Source organism: Enoplosus armatus, chromosome 11, assembly GCF_043641665.1.
Source record: "Enoplosus armatus isolate fEnoArm2 chromosome 11, fEnoArm2.hap1, whole genome shotgun sequence".
Classification (NCBI taxonomy): domain Eukaryota; kingdom Metazoa; phylum Chordata; class Actinopteri; order Centrarchiformes; family Enoplosidae; genus Enoplosus; species Enoplosus armatus.
In genome coordinates, this window is record NC_092190.1 from 21,840,951 (window position 1) to 21,867,181 (window position 26,231).

The following is a 26,231-nucleotide window of genomic DNA, read 5'->3' on the forward strand; positions in this document are numbered from 1 at the left end:
TATAGAACATCACCAGCCGTATCCTTTGACCATCTCGCACACTCTTTTACCATTTCCAGTCCTTCTCTTGGCCTCACACACATTGTCCCGTAGTCCAGGAGGCTCTACCTCTGACAGTAGCAGTGGCCTCAAACAGACCCCCCCCATCTTGAGCCTTTACTACAGAGAGAGAACACAGAGGGACCGGGAAGCCAAATGCTGCTTCATTAAGTTCTCACTGCTCATCAATGACCATGTTAGCCCCATGCGTGACTCTTTATCCCCTTGTGTGGGTACTTCACACACACACACACACACACACACACATGCAAACCTCCACACAAATTACCCAGTGATGGACTACATGCACCTGTAAACACTCATGGACCCCCTCGTTTTCTAACATTCACACAAAGATTCTCTCACACTAAGTCCAGGCCCTCTACTTCCTGACGACATAACCACACATCACTTAAGACATCGAACTCACCACATGCATTTACATAAACATTCACCGGTAACCACCTATTTCTCCCCCTCTCTCTCTCACATACACACACACACATCTTCACATCTTTCTAACACACTACATGAATACACAAACCCACCCACCCACCGAAACATACAAACACACTCACCCAGTGGCACACAGGATTAATCCCCTGGTATTTCCTGCAGGCCACCCCTACAGAGACAAATTCACTAAAGGAGACAATGTTGGAGAGAAAAAATTTAAACTTAATCCCCCTCAACCAACACACACACACACACACACACACACACACACACACACCAGATTTTTGTCTGAGAAATGCAAGAACGTTGTGAAAACAATGCTTATTTTTCTAAATTACTGCACGTGTGTCTTTTTAGGGCTTCAACTAAACGTATTACTGCTATTTTCAAGCAATAACATGACAAATGCCAAGTTACCAAAGTTACTGGTCTGACTGACTGAAATCTTTAGTGGGACCAACAGTTAAACCCGACAGCCAAAGTGTGAATTTTACAATGCTATGTAATGAAAAAAAAACAGGCAAATGCAAGCTACATTGCTTAGTCTGGGACGTCTTCCTCTGCTCTCAGATTAGCATCAATAATTATTGAATTCAAAGTATTCATGGAAACAATGAATAAAAAACCAGGTGGTTTAGTCTTCAGTTAAATGACGACAATAAACGACAACAACCGACTCTCTAAGCGAGCTCTCACAAATTTGGACCTGCTGGAGATTCACTCTGAAATTCAGTAGCATCAACTGATTTTTGGGATCTCTTGAGGGCAGTGGAAACAGGCTGTAAATACAACTTAGACTTATAACCTTTTAGGTTGATATAGCTGCTAGCAAACAGTTGCTTATCGACTCATTCAGCAGACTCACAACGAGCTGAAAGATGCTAAACCGCTCCGTGTAGATGAGGGGGGCTGCAGGGTTGGGTGATATTTCTCTGTGGTTTCATCACTATATAGCAGCTTTAAATGTTTGCTGATTAAATTTAACTAAATTATTTCACGTCTCACTTCACACAGTAAAGTGTATAGAACTGCTTGAGGCTATTTTGGAGCACAACACAAAGTCACTGAGTGACTGTGCACTTGAGTGTTGTCCAGCAGAGCTTAGTTGTACTCAAATGGGAATTTAGCCGCCACAACATTGAACGCTATGTTCTTCTCGTGCATGAACTCGTCTTCCAGCTCCCTGTCAGCACACTCTAGTGTGGCAGTCTATGATGCGGCAAGTATTTTTGATAAACAGAATATCTTCTATATTTAACTTCAGGATTTACTGCACAGCCAACAAAGAGAGCATCAGGGAAATGATATCAACCTTTAGTTAGGTTAGTTAGGTTAGTCAGTTATGGATTTAATATGATAATGTGAAACAATGAATAGTATAAAGCGGTTAGAAATAAAGAACTGCAGATCAGATATCATGATTTGATGTCCTGACTATTCAAGGACAAAGTGATACACTGGTGACAGACTGCATCGCCCCACTGTTTTACTTGTTTAAGACCATGAACAGTTCATAAAGCAACCAAGTGCAGCTGCAGCACCCACTGGTGGCCACTGATGAAACTGCCTCCACATTCAGAATCAGACAAAAGACACTTGTTTCAGAACACAGTTTTTAAATACAGGAGGTTCTGCAGAGATAATGGAGGGAGTGAGTGTGTGCGTGGGTGAGGGGGGTCGTAATGTAATAAAGGGAGGGTGGGCATATTTCCAAGGCTAATCAGATCACTTGTGGGATTTGTTTTAGTACCTCTTTAACCTTGACCATTTCTTGTCTTCTTTTGTAAACCAGAGCCCATGTGGACAGCGAGGCACTTACATAATTAGGGAGATTAACCGATGTCAGGTCACTGTCCTTGAACCAAGTCAAGATGGGTAAACAGCAGAGAGGGATCAGAGCTGTGCATCCTGTTACAATGGATTCAATATTTTTTTTAAAAAAAAGAAGCTTTCAGCCGACAAAAAAACAAAAACTAAGCAAGTGAGGAAGTTTGGCAGACAGAGGAGGTAAACAGAGAGAAACAAATGACAGATCAACAGATGAAATAGGGTCTGTAGCAAATAGATAGATGCAGCAGATACACACAGACAGATAAGGAGAGAGCGAATGTGTAAACAGAAGGGTGTGTTCTGTCATCTTGGCTGACGTCCTAGAACCTGCTAGATGAAGGGGGTGTTCGCTTGTTGACAGACAAGAGGAAGAACACACTCCAGCAGGCCCCCCAACACACACAGACATGCACACACCCTTTCCCACCCCCGTGACTCCCATCTGTTGAAAACAATACAGAGCCGCGGCCCTCCCCTCGCAGAACACTCACATGTGTGTGCACGTTTTCCTCTGTTCTCTCTGCTGTGTAACACGGAGAGGAAGGACCGTCCACCCAGCACCAGAACACACTGACCCTCCAACAACAACAACACTCCTACAGTACACGGTGTGAAGCCTCTGGGTCTGCCGGGCTTACTCTTTGAAGAACATGAAAGTGATCATATTCTTTTCAGTTTGGAGACCTCTTCGGAGCAACGGGTTTCTGCTCTACACTTCCCACAGATCGCCTTTCAATCAAACCCTTTTCCAAGAGTTCCTCATTATGAAGTTACATTCTGCAGACCCTCTTTTCTATGTATGTCAACCACATGGGCTTTGACTGCTTGTGCCTCACTTCTTCTTCTATTTATGCCAAAACAATCTGCTTTTGTGCCAGAAGGGTAAAAGAGCAGCTCAACACCAGATGCATAAATTAAAAAAAAACAGAGCCTAAATATAACAGATATATTAATAAATAGTAAAATAAACAGAAAGCCACATAACGGCATTAACGTGCAGTATAATACTTAGTGAAGTGCGGTGCGCAGGGCGTCCACATCCTGTGACATTGTTTGTTAATACTTAGATTGCTGAACGCACTGTACACGCTGTGTCGACTGTATCGCGGTTGTAAGAGCCTGAACAACATCATCAAATTAATGAAAAAAAACATTACAGGTGACTGAAATTATCTGATTGAAAACTCAGACTGACTTGGTAGCTGTCCATGGCTAAGAGCTACATGGTACACACCTGTTACCAGGTGGCCAGAGACGTGACTCCAAATGCTAATGTTGCTCCGTATATGATAGATAGGGAATTAGAAAAGTGTTTGGAAACAAGTTCGCTATTATAGCTGCAAAATTCTGTGGATTACTCGATTAGTCGAAAATTGATCTGCATCATTAATAAGAAAAAGTAAAAAATCCAAACATTCTCTCATTCAATCTTCTCAAACGTGAAAATTTGCTGCTTTGAAATTGTGATGGGCATTTTTTTTTTACTGTTTTCTGATTTTACATAGGCCAAATGTTTAACCAAGAGACCAAACAGTTACTGCCCCATTCGCCACATCCATCTTATAAGATGACAATATGTTTCTGTCACCCCCAAAGTGGCAAAATAAATATATTACATTCAAAGGAAAGTATCTTTTGGGTCAGTTCACTTTGAGAGGTCCCAGCCCAGGGTCACCTACGAAACAGCATCCCTGGACCTGGCTGGGATTCAGCTGCCTAATAGCACAGTGATCCTCTCTGAACTCTCTGCACCACCCCGGTAAGCCGCAGATGCTAACAATTTAGCCACTCACAGCCAACGCAGACTGGCTAGAGGGGAGGGCAAATGCAGGTAAAGTGTTTGCCCGCCCCTGCTGAACGCCACCTCATGGCACAGAGGCCATCAAAGTGCCAACCGAGGAAGATGCACAACCCCAGGAGAGGGAGACGCATGCTAAAGACCCTCAATGTGTCTGGCCAGACAGCCATTGACTAAAAACGCTTTCTGCTTTAATTAGGGGTGAGTTCAGTGTGTGTAGAGGAATACTGTGTGAGGGTGTGTGTGGCTGCATTTGCAGGATTTATGGCTTTGTTCAACAGCACAGACCTGCTATCGGGAAAAGGGCCCAAGTCAAACTGGCAATATCCTGGTCTGTGTTTGTGTGTGTGGGTCCAAATGTGCTTATCTCTCCAGCCCCTCTCATCCTCTGTGCTCATAGCAGCCTCTCGCTGGGCGTCATACAAATATTAATATTAATTTATTTCCATCGTCATTTGGCAACTGCAGATGGAAATGTAGGGACATTTGGGGACGAGGTCATGCAAAAGATCATAATCCCAACGTTTCACTCATCCTGTGTCAGAGGCTATAATTCCTCAATATGTTCTGTGATCGCACTGAATGTCACAATGAGTATGCTGCAAAGATGAATTGAAATTACATCTAAATCTGTGACTAACTAGTTAAATGAATGAATAAACGAATTTGACTGTCACTGAACTTAAACACGAGTCTACAGCCACACCAGCAGCTCTATGAGGCTGTACTTAGGCACAGCGGTGCTTTGAGCTAAATGCTAACGCCAGCGTGCTAACACGCTCATAATGGCAATGCTAACATGCCGATGTTTTGCTGGTATGTTTACTGTTCACAGTTTTACGTTTGCTCATTAGCATAAACCACAAAGTACAGCTGGTTTATAACTAAATACGTGCAAAACAAAGTATTGGACAAACTGAATTTCTGACCCGATGATGGTGCTGGAGGAAAAGTTATTACAATTCCTCCTGAAGAGGACATGAATGTCTGCACCAAATCTTATTGTAATCCATCCAATTGTTGTGAAGACAGTTAAATCAAAACAACAAATGTCATCCTCATGGTGGCGCAAGAGGAGAAATCAGGGGATCACCAAAGTCATCTTGTGCCAATCCATCAAGTAGATTTGGAGATATTTCACTGGGGACCATGAATATCTGTACAAAAATCCAATAGTTGTGGTGGACCGACAGACCGACAGACCAAACGACATTGCCATCTCCAGAGCCACACCACTAGCGTGGTTAAAAATAACCAACCCAGGGGTAATGCAGCTCTTTTCCAAGCAATAAGCAGCATTTGTGTTTCTCCATTACAAACAGGGAAATCTGGCACAGTCACTGAAGCCAAGTTCAACATGCAGGTGAATCATAAACACTTAAGCTATCCCAAAAAAACCCTCTCATTCAAATTACATCTAAAATATGAACTGTACCTTGTTTTTGCTTTTCCTGTGTTTACTAAACGGGAAGATGCAGAAGAAGAGAAATCTTGCCCAACTGAAGACTGTGGCAAGACACCAACCTAGTCCGCCCATTCTCTCCTGAAAACCTCCTCACGTCCTGTACTGTATAACAGCTGCCGCTGCTTGCTCCCCGTCTCCCCTCCCTCTCTAGCTTGTCCTTCAAAACCCACGTCTTGAGGTACGAAGACCCTAGTAGTTAGTCCTGCAGAGAATCCTGGGATGGTTGCCGATCCGATCCAAGAAATGGTACATTTTCACTCAGTTTCAGCGACTAGAAGTTCCCTTAAAGTGAGGTTGAGGTCATTCCTAAATGCATCTGTCCGTCTCTTGCTTAGCATCCCTACAGCATCCCTCCATCCTCCACCCTGTCTTTCTCTGGATGCTGCAGGTTCTTCCATTCAAAGCATGAGGAGGTAAAAGATTAGGAGAGGGGAAGACAGAAGTGGGCGGAGGTGGGGTGGGATGGGCAGAGCCGTCTGGTAAAGACGGAGGCACTTACAGTGATGGAAAAAGGAGGAGGGGGGTTCTGCAATTTAATAGAAGGTTGCGGGGGGGGGGGGGGGGGGCTTGGAGGGAGTCTTGGAGCAGTGAAAGAACGATGAATATAAGATGTGTCGAGTGCAGTAACAGGGAATTCCCAGCAATCAAAATGAAGCTGTAAATATAAAAAGGGAGACAATGTGAGGGAATATATAAATGTAAAGAATGAAATAAGAATATAGATTACAAAGAGGAATGCATGTGTGTTTGGGAGATAAGTGTACTGTGCTGGTGCATTTGTAGCAGTCAGGGGGGCCCTAATGAAGATTGGCAGTCTCAGACCAATCATAAATGGCCCATGGAGCCTCTGAGCCTGCATGTATTCTGAGTGATTACTATAAAGACTGAGGACCACATCAGTGACTTAAGCCAGCAATTGAACCACATGTTTAGTTTCTCTGATTAGATAAAGTGGAGGGCACCTGAAATGCATTGCTCTAACAATATGGAAAACTACCTCAGCACTGACATGGAAAACTCCTTCAGTACTGAAGAAGAGAGAAATTGTAAAAAGGGAGTTTATGGTTCGAAATGCTGCTGATAAAGTCTGAAATTGAACGCCTTTCTTAAAATAATTCAGAGAATCAAACCAGAGCATTTGGCTCTGTGTTCTGGCAAACGTCACATTAACCGAATACCCTAACAGAACAATAAAGAGTAACCTTGATCCAGATCATGCAGCTAAGCAGGAAACTCCCTTCTTTGTTTGTGAGAGAAGGAAGCCTCTGACTTTTTGGTGAAAACGCTGCGAGATAGGCCGCCTGCCCTGGCTGTTTGGGTGTATTCTTAGCTGCTTCCTGTTTTTTTGTAGTCAGCCTTTTCCAGATCCACATCCAAAAAATCGTAGCAAGGTGTTGGAAAATGAAACGGTTATGCTGTTCAAACAGCTCATCTAACTCTACAGTTACGACACCAATGCAGTGATGTATACCTTACCTTAGTTTCATGTATTGCACCTTGTCAGGCCATGGAAAATCTAATCTAAATGAACCATTTGTTTAGATTTTTGAGATACATGCATTTACTTTGGATTCATTCAGTTTAACAACGTTGTGTTTGACCTGAAAACCTTTGAACATAAATGTTATAGCCAAATATTGTTATGGCAATATGTTCTATGTACATGAATAAATAATCTGTGAGTAATTCAAAAGCATGAATTAAGTTATTCCAAAATACAAATTAGCAAATGAGAACAAAAGTTACTAATCTATGCAGACGACTTCGTTTTTTTGCTCTCTCTCCATTAAACCATTCAGGCTCCAAACTGCCAGTTAGCAAGCTAGCAAACTACCCGTTAGCAAGTTAGATAGCTTGTTTGCTAACCTGACAATAAGTTAACACAGTTTATTCAAGAATACATAATTGTACCATCGCCTCCTGTCTCACGACTGCAAACAATGCCTTTTTTGTGGAGCTTTTCATGCTCTGGGACAGATAAGTTGATATTAGTTTTGTCCCTTTTTACTCCAAGGCTCTCCATTCCTTCAGCAGTCAGTCCTGTCAGCACAGTTTGCTATTGATCAACAAGAAGATTACACAATACTGGCATAGGGACAGAGAAGTTTCAGAGAAGGAACAGGGCCAATATCATGCGCACTTCCTGCCTCTCTGCAGTACAAACAATGGGCTGGTTTCAAGACTCAATCTGGCAACGTCAGGTCTGTTGTCCGTTCTAGGAAACCAGACAAGAGGTTAGGGAGTTAAGGGTCATTGTTCCTGAGAGGACAAAAGGGGAAGTAGAGGGTTGTGGTTTTAATGGGGGGCTGACAGAGATGTTTTGGTCACAGCTGGTGGTATCCATTCCTCAATTTAATTGGATATTACCAATATCAATAACATACAGTGTAATCCTAAAAGCACCTATAAAGAAAAATGTTTTAATGTTGCCTCGGCTGCTCTCATCTCTACCCAGGAGTTATATTATCCAATTTTTCCAGGAACTTCATATTTGACGTTTATGTGGAGCAATAAAATAACATAAATACAGGTCTCTGTGGAATATCAAGTCAACATTGAACATGTAGCAGCCAGTAAGACACAGGCTCCTCGTCAGACTTATTACATGCAGACACAGTGCTACACTGCAGCTCACTGCAGCTCACTGCACACTGCGATGAAGCTGTGTGCTGAGCTCTCACCTCTTCCCATATTTCAGATGTATTTCAGCTGTCAATAGCAGAGCGCCAAGGTTTAGCTGAGGCTCAGTGACATCATGCAGCTGGTTTACACCCTGCATGTGCATGGCTGTTGTAAGTCACCGTTGCTCCCATAATACAAATTGACATCCAGAGAGTATCTCCAGAACAAATTCAAAATTAAGTTATCTAATAACTAATAATAACATTTGCATTGGAGTCCCATTTGTTTAAATTGTACATTTCATGTTACAGCCCCCAACATAGTGGCTGTGATTAATGCAGCAATTATGTCCTGCCCCTCCCACTATTGATCCAAGGCGTCCATTTTTGGGATTGGAAGCTTGGCAAATGTAAACCCACGCCATGGGGAATTAAGTGAAAGCTGAGTTCATCTTTGAACATAGCACAGAGGCGTTGCTCTATCTTAAGTCAGCAGATGGAAACAGTTGTGGCAAATTGGAAATCACTGGAAATTTTGGTCTGGATTGGCGACAAAATGGAGCGCAAAATAAGCTATCCTGTTTTAAGAAGAGCTATAATCTCAGCTGTTAACCCAAAGCTTCTTTAGAAAGAAACAAAGAACTACAAAGCTCCCTGGGCACAGGTCCAAATCTCAGTGACTGCATGCAAGTGATACTGCAACCCTAACCTACAATAATGTTGTCTGGTGAGAAATGATAAAGAACATTCAGAATTTGATGCCATGCAATGGTAAAAATTTTGAAATCCGTATTGTTTTTCCTGGACCATAAAATGTTGCAGTGGATCACTGAGGCCACAAAGTTTCAGATTAAGTTTAAAAAATGTGAAAATGTTCACGGTGTTCGTGAGATACAGCACAATGTAAATGGATTTCCCACATTTTGGGTAATGAATATGGCCTCTATGGAACCAGTAAATCAGAGGTGAATAAGAAGTAAAAAAAAAAGATTCCCTGACAGCTAAATTATAAATTCCAAAGGGCCGGAGTGAGATATTTAACCTTTAATTATCATCTACAGAAGCAACCGCCAAACACAAAGTTACCCACAGTGACCATTTCACCTTTCAAGCAGCAACAATCAGCTGCCTCATAAAAGTCCAGACAAGGCAGAAATGAACAGGATGCAGGCCGCGGTGATGAAAAGGTATGAAGGTCCGGTGTGGTGCTGGCTCTCTCTGTCTTCACTTTGTAAAACATAATACTGCAGGAACACCCAGTAAGTATAAATGTGCATCTAAGACCCCCCTCATGACATAAGTAAGTAAGGAGCCAGTAGAGGTTAAATGAAGGTTAAATGAAGGTTAATTAAAGACGCCTGGTGTTCCCTCTTCAGCTCTCACACAACAGACAACCAGCTGAGGCTCACCGTTGCATGAGAGTCAATGACAGACGTGGGGCCCCACCTCCACTGACGAGCGGACAGCCCCTTGTAAAACAGTCATCTGTGTGAAAGTTATTGCGTCCTGCGCGGCCATAAAGTAATTAGCTCAGTCAGGACACCTCCAAAAGTGACACTTCCACATCAGAGGACAGGACAAAAGATAGACAGAAGGGCAAATGGACACCGCACAGACTGTCACAAGTGTTTGTGTCCTTAATATGACATAAACAACAGCTTTAATTAAAGGTGGCATAAAGGACATTGCAGTGGACCAAAACACTGACCACAGGACAAATCAAAAAGACAGAAACACAAACTGTCTCTTTGGTACGTAGCACCACATTCAGACCTGACTGGTAAAGATGAATGCAATTTAAAAGTATCAGCCACTTACCAAATACGACTTTTGGGTATTCAAAGTGTTTTTTCAAGCACTTCATTAAAAGGTGTATTATCATTCTCACATTATCATATATGTCCGTACGTGTCTTCTAGGTTTGATTTTCCAAACAAAAACACTTTTCAGGTAATGGTTCTTAAAACTGATAAAAAATAAAAACAATGGGCCTCATGCAAGAACCACTCAGACAGACAGATTGGTTCTTTAATGGCAGATACGAGTGATTTAAGAGCTTGTCTTTACTCAAATTGTCTCTCATGTAGGATCAAAATTCCCGACCCGTCGTACGAGTCAATGCACAGACAGTCTGTCTTTCTTCACTGGCTCGACTGCACCTGAATCTAAATACATTTTGAGAGTTTGAATATGATGTCGATATAACTCAAATGAAATATATATACAAGATAAACTTAATGCAAAATTGATTTTCTGCTCACCATGTCTTCATCATCATCATCATCATGGCTTGCCCATTTACTGATAGTTTTTTTTATGATTTTATTGGCAAATTTTGGCACAGCAGCTCACACAGTTCAGTAGCTATAATATCATCCCGACTGTACAAGACGTTTTTAAGCCTTTCATCTCGATGTCTGTCACAGTACAGCACTGCTCTGATGACAGATTCCATAAGAGTTTCGAAAGGATTACGATTCAATAAGCGGATTCAATACTAGATTCGAATTTGATAAAATGTTGTACCCCAAGCCTATCTAGTGTTGGTTTTCATAGCTCACGTACATTAATGTAAAACAGCTGATGCCAAGAAGGTAGGACATCAATCTAAACACCTATGATGTCCTTGGAAAACGGTTGAGAGTAACATTAAGCGTAGTAACATGAAGAAAAGTTGCATGTTAACAACCTAAAACAGGCAAAACCGCCAGCAAAGTCCTTTGACTTCAGCGTTTTGTGTGCTGGGGTTGGCCTGACCTCCAGATGGGAGAGAATCCCTGACAACCCACAGTTAGAGATGACATGTTGCAACAGCACTCACCAGCCAGAGGGCCATCGCAGGGTTTTCTTTGAAGACACCTGGGGCAGTAATTCCCTTTCACAGATCCACAGCTTTCTTGAACACTGAGCTAGCTTTTCTGGGATTAACAAGACTATGTTATTGTCCCTCAAATGTTGCATGCACTGACCAAAGAGAGCCTAGCAGTCTGGCCCTTATCCTGACATACTTCCTGAGCTGCATTGTTAGCAAGGGGAGAGGAAACACACACACACACACTATGGAAAGCCGGTGTCAGGAGATCACAACATGGAAAGTGAGAATACCAGGAGCTGTTTTTTGCTCTCTAAGAGTTTGTGTTTCTTGTATTTTTGCCAAGGTCAGTGTTAAAGCCATAAACAATTTTGGCTCTCCGTAAGAGGAACAAAGAAGCTTCTACAGATGCTTCCAGGTTTCAAATCAAGGAATTTACAGAAACTGTAAATCTTACCACTGAAGAAGTTCTTTCATACTGAATATCTAAACTGTAAACTCCATGAAACCCGGCGGCTCTGTTTTGTCTTAAAGTCGGGATGAAATGAAAAATGACTTGCTGCGGCTGAAAACAAGTTTAATGAGAGCGGGGTTTGCAGACCAGAAAGCCAAAAAAAATCAGCTGAAAGCAGGAACTTCTGTGGGTTCGTCACTGTTTCATATTATAAGTAGTTATTTGATTCATTGTTGGTAAAAAAATGAATATAAAATGAACTGGCTCTGGCTCAGTGCTGCGTTTACTTTTTAGCGCTTTCCATACTACAAGAGGTAGAAAACTGTTCCAGGTAAATGAATCAATACACTGGAGGTGCTGGCAGCTGAGGAGAAGAGGTCACCCCAGTGCAACGGGTCACCTAACCAAGTAACTCCCAACTAAATGGGATTCTCCAACCTTAATGGAAACCACCTCAGACCCGACTGATTCATCGCCACTCGTCCATGAGCGAGGAGCAGCCTCCGACATTAACATTCTTCCAGTCTACTCTTCTCCTCTCCACACGACTTTTTTACGAGGTTTTGAAGAAAGAAGTGATGTTTACTTTGCTGGAGATGAAACACAGTGGCAGCCTACTCGCCTCAGAAGAGGGCACATTAGCAGAACACACACACACACAGACATTGAAAGTACATCGATCCATGAGGCATAATTCAATCCTACCACACATGATTAATGATTAACTAATCATTAAAAAATGAGTCATGTCTTGTCACAGTGAAACCATTGTAATGTGTCGTCTGTATGGGATATAACCGTATAAAGACAGTAAACAACTAGAAACACATAAAAGAATCCTGTTGTTAAGCAAGCTGAGACTGTGTTTCATGCATGTGTGTGTAGACAGAAGGATCCTAACTGTGAAGCCCAAACCATATAGGGTTCATTCTGCCTAAAGCCCCTCCAAAACCCCCCTCAGCTGGATCAAAGTCTGCGTTGTGTGCTTAGGTTTTGACACGGGGGGTTTTACTTTCTGGCCGATTGTTATCGCTCCTCAAAGTGCTAAGCCACGAGTGAGGCCTCCGTGAATGCTGCTGCCAAAGGAGTGTCTGAAATGTGTGTGTTGTGTCCCGGCCATGTGCGCTCGGGATAAGGCGAAGGCATGGGTTTAAATTGGAAGCGCATGTTGCATGAGCTCACACTTGTCATTTCTCATTAAACCACATGAACACCGCATTACAGCGAGTCGTTTCTTTAGTACACACAACTGTTCAGGCTTACTGCACCGACAAATCACAACACTGACCGCCCCCTGCTGGTGCCTTTTCACCGCACTCACCAAATGTCAGAATCACTTGAAGCGAGACCTGACTGTATGACTTCCTCTTAGTGGTGGAAATCCAACATGCAGATGCACATGCAAGTGTTGAGGAGCCAGTTGTTTGGAGGCTAAAGCCACTTAAACACGGTGCCTCAGATAAACCCTGTGGGACTCACGTACTCACTAAATCCCTTAAACACTTTGCTGCACACAGGGTGAGCTCAGTCATCTCTTAGAGAAACATAGCTGCGTTCCTAGCAGATTACAACGTCCTTTGGGAGTGCATGAAGTCTATACATTCCACATGTGCAAGAAATGATGTAATATGCGGGATGATGCTGGCAGATTATTAAGGATGATTTATGGCTTATGTGGATACAATCCTGGAATGATGACTAATAACATAAAAGACAGACTGAGTTTAGTAAAACATAAGTGAGTACATGTCACTGCATGAAATGTGCGGTCAGTTCATCAAATTTTAGATGTTTTTTTTATCAGGCGTGCTCATTTTTGGAGAGACTAAAAAGCTTCATGCCTCAAACTGTTTTTTGCCACTGATCCAAGTTTGAGTATCAACAAAGCAGCTCATACAGTATCTCCCTACACCACTGCCTGGAGAATCCAGAGGAGCTCCCAGACCAGGCGACGTCTGCAGTCCTGCTGCATCTTCCCCGTGGTCTCCACCCAGTTGGACGAATACCTCTATGGAGAGAATTTCTGGGAGGCATCCTGGGGATCACAAATGCTGGCAATGACCCATTTCACAAGTGACTGTCGCTCACAAACTGCAGAAAAAGCTAGGAGTCATACAGTTTTGATTAGTGAAACCTGTTCAAATTACCAGGAGAGGAAATTGTCTCATGTTGCAAAGTGCAGCTTGCACGTGAAGCAGACGCATGAAACCACCTCAACCTTCTTACGCTTAGTCACAAAACTGATCATTTACAACAATCACGGACCACTGATCCCTCTTTAACAAACACATTCATGAACATTAAATCTAAGCTTAATCGACATTACAAACAAACAAACAACTCTATCAATTCTACAGCCGGGTAGTAGTGAGTTGTGTCAGGTTGTAATGGCTGCGCTGTACACCTGAACGTCACCGGTCAGCTGATGAATGAGCCGGTCACCAACTGATGCTACAGGAGCGTTTATCGCTGCAGATATGAGGCCGCACTCGATCGCAGAGAATACAGAATTTAAGAGTCTTATGATGGTTATTTGTGTTATTATTATTTTTTTAAATGACAATATGTCAGTATTGTGTGAGTGCATTAACTGTTACAGTAAGAATTATGGCCAATGAGCCACTGTTTATATTTTTCAAAATAAATTACATTTTCTTTGTTTTCCCTGCTGCACCGAAGACATCACAAACCGTGACCCCGTGAGCTCTGTTTGCAAGACCTCTCTTATAGATGACAAATACTATGTACCTGCAATCGTGATCAGGTTCCTTCAAAGTTAAAGTCCTTTTTCCTGCAGTGTTTTGTCTTATAGTTGAGGTCATTTAGTGTTTGATTTGAGTTTATGGTTAAGACTGAAATTAGACTGACGTTTATGCTAGGATTAAAGTTTAGATTTAGATAAAGGTTGTAGAGGAGAGGGCCATGGTAAAGGTCTCAAGGTGTTAGGAAGCAAACAGGGTCTTTACAAGTATGGTAATATAAAGTGTGTGTGTGTGTGTGTGTGTTTGTCTGTGTGTGGTGGTGGTCGTGAGGACACTCCGCCTGTCAGCTTCAGACAAGATGCACCCACTAAACACGGAGCTGAATTTCTTCACAACACCAACTGTAACCCATGGCGACGGTGAGCCTGCCCACTGGCCGGGCATTATGCAAATGTAAATCACGCTCGACTGGCCACAAGACTGTGTGTGTGTGTGTGTGTGTGTGTGTGTGTGTGTGTGTGTCCATCGCACGGCTTCACATTTCACCCAAACTTTATTGGTGCCAGTGGCCTTTTGTCCGCTTTAATTGAATTAACTTCTCAGAAACGGACCTTGTTGCAGGAGAGCGACGGGACGGGACACAGCCGTCACCTCGGCATGAGAGCTTTTAATAGTGTTTACATAGGAATCACCCGGTGCTTCAGAAGAAAAGGGGGCTTCTCTTTCAGCAGATTTTATAACTTGGTAACTTTTTCTTTTTAAGAGCGACACGACACCGCGGAACATAATGGATTAGCAAATAAACAATCACCATTGAAAGACTCATTGCTGTCATTTTCTGTCATGTTTCACATCTTAATACTGGCTTTCCGACTAGTGCCAGTCACTTTGAAGGGTTAAAATAATTCCACTCTGCAGCAAAATGTGTTGTTAAAAAGGCCCTGAAAACCTATTTTCTCGATCGCCTTCTTACTTTTAGCCATATTCGTGTTTTTTTGTCCGCGCCCGTCTCATTTGTAGTTGGTGGAGTTCAGTTGGAAAAAACGTGGTGACACGTGTTTCTGTGCATCAGTCAGAGTTCAGCGGCGTTTAAATCAAAACATAACGACAGCTGGTGGGCTGTTCCCACACCCGCACAGTCCTGATGAAGCAGATGAGCAAAACAATGTTACTGATAAATGCTCTTCAAGAACAAATCAGCCTTAGCAGTTAGCAGTTAGCAGTTAGCAGCACTAGTTGTTTTCTCAGCTGCTCGCCTCAAGCATCTGTGTAATTTAGAGTTACATGAGAAACAAGATAACTTTATTGTCAAGAACAATGTGAAACATTGGAAATATGTCTTGGCAACAAAATCTAAAGGACTGCTGCAACACACACATTAAATAGAAAGACAGCGACCACAGTATACATTTGAAGTCATATATATAGTTCACTTTAATTGACATAGCACTAATTATGTCGCCTTTTAAATCCATGGACATTTGTGAGCTGTGAGTAAATCACAGTTTAAAAGGTAGAAAAACTCAATGGCAATGTCACCATCTGCTGGTTAAAAAGCGCAGCACCATTACAATCAGACTGTACTGTAAGTATAGTCACGAGTCCAGTGTATTTTAAATAACTGTCTGCAGATAAAATACAGCACTCTGCCATTGTTTTGGCAACAAGCCGCAGTTTGAAAGAAGGAATGTGTTCACGGTTTGTTGGCTGTCTTCCTTTTCCTTTCGTGTCTGCTTGTCCCCAGTCAAAACGGCAGAGACCCACCCAGACGCAGAGCAAACAGTGTCACGTGGTTTTCCCCCGCAGATAAAAAGAGTGGTGGAAATTCAAATGTTTGGCCGGCCTCTGAGATAATGTGAAGCAAACAAGCTTCCGTCATCTTGGACGTGTTTGGATTTTGCAGAGTTAAGGACTTGAACAGACTTGAATTACACAATGAGTGATGTATGGTGCTGGCGTACGGCTGGTATTTTAGCTAGATGTGTACCAAACAGCTTTTGCCAATTAGTCTTGTGTGAGATTTACTGTTGTGGGACATTTCAGAAAATGATCAACTTAATTTTGAGAATTAAAAGTTCACTTTGAGACATTTCAGTGTCGTTACCAACAACGAACAACTTCAATTCTATAAAGATACAGCTGGCTTCATGGGTTGCGTTCAGATTCACTTGAAGACATTTTGTGTTAGTTTAAATTCATTCGAGCCTGATTCTTTGAAGTGAAAGTTTGACTGTGATGAACTCATGAAGACCTCTAGGGTCTCACACCTGAGACGGCCTCAACAACTATTAAAACTTTCAATTTCAAAAAACATTTGAATGTGCCGTTTGACCCATCTCTGGTGTAAGCTTTTGTTTTATAAAGACGATGCCAGTGTCGCAGATGTAGAATATATGGACGACTTGTTAGCGAAGCATTAATGCCTGACATGAAAATGTTTCTACTAAAGTACTCAAACCTCTTTCCTGCAATTAACAAATATACAAAGACCATTAAAGGCATTACTATATGGTATCCTGTGAATACTGATCTCAGAGCCTTAATTTAAGAACGCAGATGGCAGGTGTTAAAGGACTGGCCACAGCAGAGCTCACTGGTAATATAAGACACAAGACGACAAAGAGATCCCGGGAGCGTGCCACAAAAGTGAAAGTGCAGAGAAAGGAATGTTCTCCAGTGAAGTGATAAGCAACAGTGTCGCAGCGGAGGGAGCCGCTAACTGATAATGCAGCCATTAAAACAGCTCGCTCAGTTTCACGTAATACTGCTTAAAAGGCACTTTATCTAACTACAGACTGTTACGTCCATTACTGCTATCTCTGACGAGAGGAGCCCAATCTTTCACAACAGATAAAGTACGGCAAACATTACAAGTACGTTTTTATCATCGACTCCGTGGATTAAATACAATTTACAATGCAAATATTTAACTAAATAAAGCGTCGTATATCTCGTGCCTGTATAGAAATGACTGCTTGACATTCACCTGCACACATTTCATGACAAACACTTTAATAGGCGTACAGGACACATCTAACTGTCACAGCTGCCACTTCCCAATTGTTTGGACTTTACAACACTAACTTGTTGTGGGACTACGGATTAATCTAGCTATTCCATTTCATCAAGCGGTATATAACCTGCATACCCAAGGAAATATTAGCCTCAAACCGGAGTTGGTACACAGTTATTAGCAGCCCTTGACAACACAACACAATGAGGTGGAGGTATTCAGGCTATTTTCAGAGTCATGCCATGAAGGCCTGCCAAGGCAGACATGCACGCAGAAGGCAAAGAGGTAGCAGATTATGTTCTCAGAACTTCTGTGACTAATGTAATGTAAAATGAAGTGGGCTTAAAGGGTAAAACCCCTCAATTTAGGTAATCCAATATGCTATTCTTGCAGTCTGGGAAAGTCCATGTCGAAGCTAAGAAAGCAGGTCTGTGTTAAGACGAGAGGCTTTTATGCTCGATACCTCGTCACTGCTGTTATTTAATCCTAATTGCCGGGTGAGTGTTCATAATGAGGATGTTACATTCAATACGTTGAATACATTTCATTCAATTACAGTTCACTGTCATGTTATCCACGGTGTAATGTTGTGAGTGATCAAATATTTATTTTAAGGACTCCCCCCAAGCGTAGAAGAAATCCCTTTGCAAAGTGGTTTCAATGAAAGAGACGTGGGATAGGGCTGTAACAATCATTTTCATTACACATTAATCTGCAGATTATTTTCATGATTAATTGATTAATCATTTAGTCTATAAAATGCGCAAAGTTTCCCAGAGCCCAAAGTGACGTCCAAAGACTCTTTATTTACTGTCATACATGACAAAGAAAAGCAGCAAATCCTCACATTTAAGAAGCTGGAACCAGCAAACATTTGACATATCTGCCTGAAAAATGACTGAAACGATTAATCAATTATCAAAATAGTAATAGGCAATTAATTTTCTTTGGATCATGGAATCTATTAAGCGACGAATGGTTGCAGCCTTAATGGGGAATCAAATCTACAGTCGTCTTTCTGAGCAAAAAACTCATTCTAATGATCATCCAAAGCTAATGAGAGGCTTCGGCAGCCTGTTTTTGACTAATTAAGCGGCAATCTTAAACAGTTGCTCTCTTTTTAACACATTCAGTACATTTCCTCTTTGTGTCCCTGTCCCTCTGCCCACTTGACTCAACAGCTTCAGCTAAACTATAGGCAGGAGGGGTGATTAGAGCGATCAGGAGCTTTTTCAGTGTACATGTGGGAATGTGAGTGTTGTTTGAGTTGAAAGATTGTGAACCTATCCAATAAAACACTGCCACATTTTTATCTAAGCATCGAAATAAAAGCTGACACTAGACTGTATATACTAGGATGTCATTTTGTACCTCAAAACCATTTTGTATACTACTCTGAGATTTTTACCACACACTTAGGATAGAATAACGTTAAAATACCACAACTCGTGGTTCTTCGTCACATTGATGCTAACCCCAATGCCATTTATAAAGCAGCCCTGCCCCTTGATTTACAGCATTGCCTTTGATGGACTAATACAACCAGGAATATTAAGAGATACCCAAGTATAAAAAGATATAGCTAAATCTGTAGACAAATTCCCGTCATCTCATATCATATATAATTTAATCGCCCTGTACACATGTGAGTAAAGAAATAGAATGAGTGTATTTTCAGCGCTGGTGTGAACACAGCCTTGGGGGCACCATAAATAAACTCCCCGCCTGTGTATATGATATAAATGTGTGGCACGCCGGTGATGCTAGCGTAGGATTTCAGGCGAGTGCAACACATGTGTAGCGTCGGGTCCGAGGGTGTGATTTAATTAAAGATTCCTTTGCCTGGTGCATAGGACGGGACACACCCGCTCTCATTATCAGGGATCAGGACGGGAACGTGGAACATGTGCCGTTTCTTTATGGAGAGCTATTGAGTTTCAACTCCCGTTCTACTAATAATAACTGTCTCCACAGAACAATCAACTGTTGTGTCCCCCTGTGTTGCCTTTAAGGCACCGGAGACACAGAAAAGTATCATACATGTAAAGAGTTATGTTTCTCCAAAAACATTAATAAAGAAGTACATCAATGTCTTGGTCACTGCCCAAAGATTAGTCTTATACGATCCGGTGAACCCTTGACTTTCTCCACAGCTTTGCCTGTGACAGCGAGTAGTCTATCTGTTTATTAGACACTTTATGGTTTCATAATGCCCATTACGTTTCCCCTCCCAGTCCAGTGAGAAACCACATTCCAGTGCAAATACCTACAAAATTCCTCCACACTGGAATGTGTAAGTGTGCAAACCTATCCTTTTAAAAACCAGTGAGGGCGAACTAGCAACAATGATCTGCCTCAGCTTGTTACAAGCACTGGTGCAAAACAGAGAGAGGGAGGGGGGGAAACCTGGGGTCTTTCTTCCTGCGTGTATTCAGAGTAAATGCAGCATGTCAAAAGGGGGATTTATTACGTCCCCAAAGAAAAACACTCTCCCGATGATGAAAACATGATTGGGCGACCTGGGTAGCCCAGCCTAACTTCTGCTCCACTGTCACAGTAATTACCCTTGGAGCCCTGTGGCATCCGACCTCGGTGAAAAAGACCCCGGGAAAAGGGAAGAGACGCAAATATCAACAAAAGACACATTTTGAGGCGAAAAGGATGCGACCTGGGAGAGCCGAGCGACCTGTCCATCACTCGGAAGTGCTGTGAATGGCTACAAAGGCCCCCAGAGTGAGACTTTGTGGGATTTGGACGTTGCCAAGAGCGAATGCCACATCGCCTTGCCAAGTATTAGGGAGAAGACAAGAAAATCCCCCCCACACGTTGAGAAATATCAACAAAGCTGCAGCATAAAGGCCACATTCACGGGTACACAAAGCCATAGAGGCTGGATGGTATAGAGGCTAAACGGAGTGTATTATGTTGCACTGATGCCACAAGGTCTGAGACAGAGGTGGAAGTTAGCCCTCTGCTTTACATTCCAAGAAAAGGGGCACACAACCGTGACTGTGGGGGAAAATACAGTTGCCCTGTGCCTTAATCTATCATTCTGACTGTCATCCTATCCACGCTGCATGGCCAAGTGAATTAAAGCCACTTTAAGAAGCTCAATGAACGCCTTTTGTATCCCATTATCTTCTTGTTCCACAGCTTTGTGGGCGACGTTACGCATCACCGAATCAGTAATGTCTTGAAAGGCTGTTTAGAAAAGAAATATCCGCTCATCGGATTCACACATCCTTTGCCCACGAAGTGTTGAAAGTGAAGGCGTTGACTTCCAAAATGGATAAAAAAAAAGACTCGTCCATGCCAGCTGTTGGCTCAAGATGAACAATTTCTTCTCAAATTTTGCAATTTAACACACACATCTACATTCCTGGACAGCATTTTGATTATTCTGATGTTGCATTGAACATTTAACTCTACATTTACACAGATAAACTGATATTCTTTAGATCATTATCTGGAGCTTGTGTCTGATGGACTCTGAACCGTCTCTTGCATTAAATTTGAATGATTCATCTCAAGGAACTTTTTCAATGCATAATTGTTTCTCAACCATTGTTAGCTCAATGGCCGTAACTGTTTCTATTAGTATGGTTGTGTTCACTTACACCTGCTCGTTCACACATCATCGTGAATGCATCTCAAGATGAAGAAACTGCTCTGATCACTGAATGTTTTTTCTTGTTTCTTCATTCTCTCCATGCTTTTTTTGTTTGTTTGTTTTTCCTTTAGCGACTGCTGAGCACAAGTTTCTCATTAAGTGATTTGATCAAATTATCCAATTACTGGGAGGTTTGCTGGGAAGGATGCAGAGTAGCAGAAAAGCATTTAAAAGAGTGCTAAATCACGATGATACCTGCTGGTCCGAGCTGGTTTAACCTGCTGGGAGCAGCATGTGGGAGAGGTTTACCACATCGAGACAGACGGATGCAGACGAGTAGACAATCAAACTCACAAACAGCGTCTTTGATATCTCCTCTTATTATCTGAGTCCTCTACATATCCTCATCTGCCCAGACTGTTATGTGACGAAAAGGTCTATTTAAAGACGCTTCCGACACAGAAAACAAGATGCAGAAATGTCCACAAGAGGTTAAATTCCTGTGTGCTTGGGCATTAAAAGGTAAAATGACAGGGGTTAACCTTGCTGAGGCATCACAACCCTCTGCCGGGTCAAGCACACACTGGGCACCTTTCCACAGAGGAACACACAGAGAGGGTCTTGTTCTGCGGCCCATGTGCGGGTCAGCGCCGGCAGGTAGGAGTGAAATGATAGGCCTCCCCAGAGACACAGCACAGAGGACACACTGTTTCCCCACAGCTAAAGCATCCACTGGAATGCAATATGGGGCGGCAGGTAACTTTCACTTCACCGCATACCTTTATCGAAAATCTTCAAATCCCAGGAAAGCCCCCGCCTGCCGTCTGACACTTTGGTGGGAATTCAGAGACTGGCTAGATAGAGAGCTGGACTACATCAAACTGAAATGAGGATTAGTTTCTTAAGGAGGGATAGTCGGCGGGGTTACTTATGTCTGCTCATTACTTGAAACCCGCTGACGGCCGGCAAACAGATGCCTGTCCTATTTAATACTGCGTTAAAATGGCTCTTATAGTTACCATCATGTGCATGTGGAACATTAAAGATAATGTACTCCTATTAAAACACCTTTTATGTTTCATTTTAAAAGACATACCACTTTACATTGTAGTTTACAGTAAGACTGAGCCTGCTCTCATGTAAATATGTGCTCATTTGTGCAAAAGGGAATGTTTTTTATTTTAAAAGAAAAAGCCCAGAATTGTAAATGCATAATATCCACAGTAACAATACGACAATATGACATCGTAACAATGCCACAAACAACTCAAAATCTACATCAATTAGCATGCTGTCTGGCCCTAAAAGGAGACTAAAAGTTTGGCAGCAACTCACTGATCAGAACCTGAAAGCAGAGACAAATGCAAAAACTTGCTTTAATACTTTTTTTATAACTTTAGAAATATAATTAAATCCACACACACCTAACATTCACTTATCCACAGGATGGAGGGTTAATTATGGAAGCCAAGCATTTGGTCATAGCCTTTACATTGGATGAAACATCTGCTAGTGGAATGGTTATTTCAGTTATTATTGTTTCAGTTATCCGCACCAACAAAATCAAACCAATGCTGCTTCATATAGAACCGTCAGTGCTAGCTGCTCCCAGCACAGGAGCTAACACAAGCTAACTGTTCACCTGCCCAGTGTGAAACAGCAGGGAGCCAAAGTACACGAGCAACACTAATGAAAGTTAAATAAAGAGAGACAGATATTTTTCTACGATGTTGGTGGACCAAACAAGGGCTAGACACCACTGGACTTTCATTTAACATGTGGCCAGAAAGAGGACTCTTATCTTATGATAAACATTCAGCAAAACTGTTCGACATGCATAAGTCCCGCCCATTCTTAATTCATCTCTCGTCTTGGTCTGCCAAATATATGAACTGGTGTGTTCTGACTGGTTTTAAAGCAGTGCGGTCACACATGAAGGGCTAGGACCTCTTTCATTTTAACAGTCCAAATTTGGGCAAATAAAACAAGGTGAAAATTCTCATTGCGTTCAATCTGAACACGTCTTTAGATTGTGTTTCACTTGACAGCTACTTTTTTTTTTTTTTTACATCAGCTACTCATCACTTGACACTGGGATCACTATCAGCTATTCTGAGCTAACGTGCAGGGAGTGGCTGCCCAAGGTTTTATATGGGGTGGTTGGGATTCGATCACACAGAAGGAGTGAACCAAAACAATAAACTGAACATTGCTAAAAATTGATTCTCAGTGGGAATGGCAGAACTACAAGCATTTTCACATTATGTGAAAGTGGCATTTTAGTGGTAATTTTAAAAAACTGTCAAAAACTGTCTGTCAGCCCATGTGCTGCCATTATACAACAACTCCTAGATGCGAAACCCACAGCGCACATTCCTCCTGAAGCCTATTCAAGACCCCCTCGTCTGGTTCAAAGTCTTGGTAGTGTACTTTGGTTTTAGATGAGGGTTTTACTTTCTGGCCGATTGTTATCGCTCTTCAAAGTTCTGCGCCATGGGCCTCCCTGAGCGCGCTGCTGACGGGAGCAGCCAAACTCTCTTCTTCATGTGGGACACAAACCACAAGCGTCACACATAACACAAGGAGCAAACACCGCAGGAAGCTATTTCTCTGCAACCGAGCGCACCTCCGACACAAACATCGGCATGAAAAAAGAAAGCAAATGGTATGCAAAAAAACAATGCTGGGGTGAGCACAAGGTAAATAAGCCACAACAAGGAAGCAAAGACACTCAGCACGAGAAGCATTCTACGCACAACGGTGCTTTCAAGATCAATCGATTATAGTGAACAATTGTAGTGCTTGGTGACTGAGTGATTCAGATTCTGACAACATGAACTGTGTCGCATTTGTCAAGCTTCTTCTAAAATCTTTAAATCATATGCGAGTGCTGACTGTTTATACTCGCTTGGCTGCTTCACTCCAGTGACTATTTTCAACACTTTAGCACCACTTCATTACTTCAGCCACAGCGCTGCTGGCAGAGTCGGGGCATTCATTTCCCACAGCTCTCCATGTGCCCACAGCCCTACACGCCTCGGTGCCAGCTGTTTGTCTGTGCCACAAGACAAGGCAGCATATCCAGGAAAAGTCACCCGAGATGTCTAGAAGTGTCTCTTTAGTGTTACTTCCCAGCAGCACAGGAAGTACACTGGTTATTAAGCAGTATATGTCTGTGCTGTGGTGTGCAATAATATGTGTGTATTATTTGAGCGATGAAAGGATTTTCCATCCACATAAGCACTAAACAAGGTGTCATCTAGACTTCCAATCAGGGGTCCTAGGGGTGCAGTTGCTATTGGGTACCTGGAATGATTGTGGAATAGCTCAGATAAGAAAAATAGAAATAATGTTTGGATAAAAGAACATGCCCACATATTTGTATTTAGGAAAAAGCCAAATAGAGTATATTAATTAGAGGATATTGTCCCAATAGCCAATAAATGACCAGCTACATTAGGCACAGGATACGCCTCCCACTGACCTCTGTCAGTTCTAAAACCTTATCAGTTGCAAGTGTGGTAAAACTAGTTTGCAAATGAGCAAAGAAGTGTAATTAAATGGCAAAATGAAATGGATGAACACAGCTGAAACATCCAGCTTCTGCCACCCACTGAACCCCAAGACAGCAACAAACGAGCGGGCGGAGAAGTTGGAGGCACAAGGTACCAATGTGTCTAAATCCACTGTTAGGAGAGCCCTGCATCGCTCTTAGACCACCTTTAAAAAGCAGATGATCACCAGAACAAAGACGAAGCCTTTTGGAGGAGGGTGCTCTGGTCAGATGAGACACAAACTCAACTGTTTGGCCACAATGATCAACGGCATGTGTGGAGGAAAAAGGGTGAGTCTTTCCATCCAAATAACACCATCCCCACACAATGTTGTGGGAGGATTATCTGCAAATACTGAAGCAACATCTCGAGACATCAGCTAGAAATCTGAAGCTTGGTCGTAAACTGGGTCTTCCAGCAGGACAGCGATCCGAAGCAAACCGCCAAAGTTGGGACAAAATGGCTCCGGCAAAATATTGTGAAAGCTTGAAGGCGGCGCCAAGCGTCTGATTCAAGTGAACCAATCAAAAGGCACTAACACTAGCAGAGTGTATTTAATCTTTAACCCCCACTGGAAATGTGTTCTGGTAAATAAAAGCTGAAATAAATGTCTTTCTTGGTGATTATTTAGAAATAATCTCAATCTTCAATGTCTTTAGCCAAGGTGTATTTAAATACATGGCCTCAACTGCATATGAACACAAGCCAAGTGCTGATTCACATTGTAGGAAATAAATGAACCCTGTCTGGTCTGCTGTGTGAAGTGAGGTTTGTGGTCAGACAGAGGGGGGGGGGGGGTCAGTGCAGGTCACAGGTCAGTGACCACATTCCACAAATCAGGAGCCTCGGGCTGCAAAGCACTGTTATATTTAACAATTTATATCTAACAATTTATATTTAACAATTCATACAAATCTAACTAACCAGCAGAAACACACCGGCAGAGGACAGGAGGCAGGAACAGTCCATTAGTTCCATTACATCAGCACAGGTAGGATCACTGCTCACTCCCTGTGCTTTTTGTGCAAGCATGACTGAACTTGGACTTTTCAGAGTTGCCCTTGGCGGTCATTAAAGTGAATGGTTTACCTCATCCACACACAGAGGCAGTGTTTGAATGCCTAATGTCAGAGACACACAATACAGCTGGATTGACGGTGGTGTCCAGGCTGTATTCTGACCATGTGAAGTGACTGACGCACGCTTATTGTTGCTGCTGATGGTCTGCATGCGCCTTTACAGCGCGTTCCCTTCACTCAGTCCACTTCATGTTTAGTTTGGAGCCAAAGGTCGGAAACATAAAGACATGAAGGAAGTCTGTTGGGTTATAAAGCACGCATATACATGCAGATAAACGGATCCACTCTGCGGGGAACACAACCTGAGCAGTCACGCACAGACTCTAGTGTCAGCTCGTGTCTGCCTCCCGCGCCTTTCTTCTGCCGGCACTTCTTACCTTCTTCGGGCTCTCTTTCTTCTTCTTCTTCTCCTCCTCATGTCGGTAAGCAGGCATTTGCAGAAAGTCCTCTTCACAGCAGATGAAGCTCACTGTGCATCCCATCCGAGCAAAGCCAGAGCGCGCACAGTCAGACCCATTCAAAACGTCCTCACTGGGCTCCCTGCTTCCACGCCTCTGCTGCTGCAGGTACTTATTATTATTATTATTATTATTATTATTATGATCTTATTCCGCTCACACAGGCGACAGATGTGCGCAGTCGGCCGGGCATCACTGCGCTGTCAGTCGAGCGTTGAAGAGTTTTTTTTAAAGAAGTTTCCCGCACCGAGTCTTCAGCCTCCACGCGCTGACTGTGGCCACAGTGAGGTGAAGTGACTCCCCCCCCCCCCCCTGCAGATACACTGAGGAGGACAGACAG

General features: G+C 42.6%; 1 protein-coding gene across 1 annotated transcript in view; it reads right to left on the minus strand.

The window, feature by feature from the left end:
* Positions 1 to 25,915, minus strand: part of tns1b (tensin 1b) — a 150,175-nt gene extending 124,260 nt beyond the window's left edge. Inside the window, exon 1 of the mRNA XM_070914050.1 lies at positions 25,811 to 25,915. Within this exon, the coding sequence (XP_070770151.1) occupies positions 25,811 to 25,915 (105 nt within the window). The remainder of the gene's footprint in view (positions 1 to 25,810) is intronic.
* Between the last annotated feature and the right edge of the window lie 316 nt (positions 25,916 to 26,231).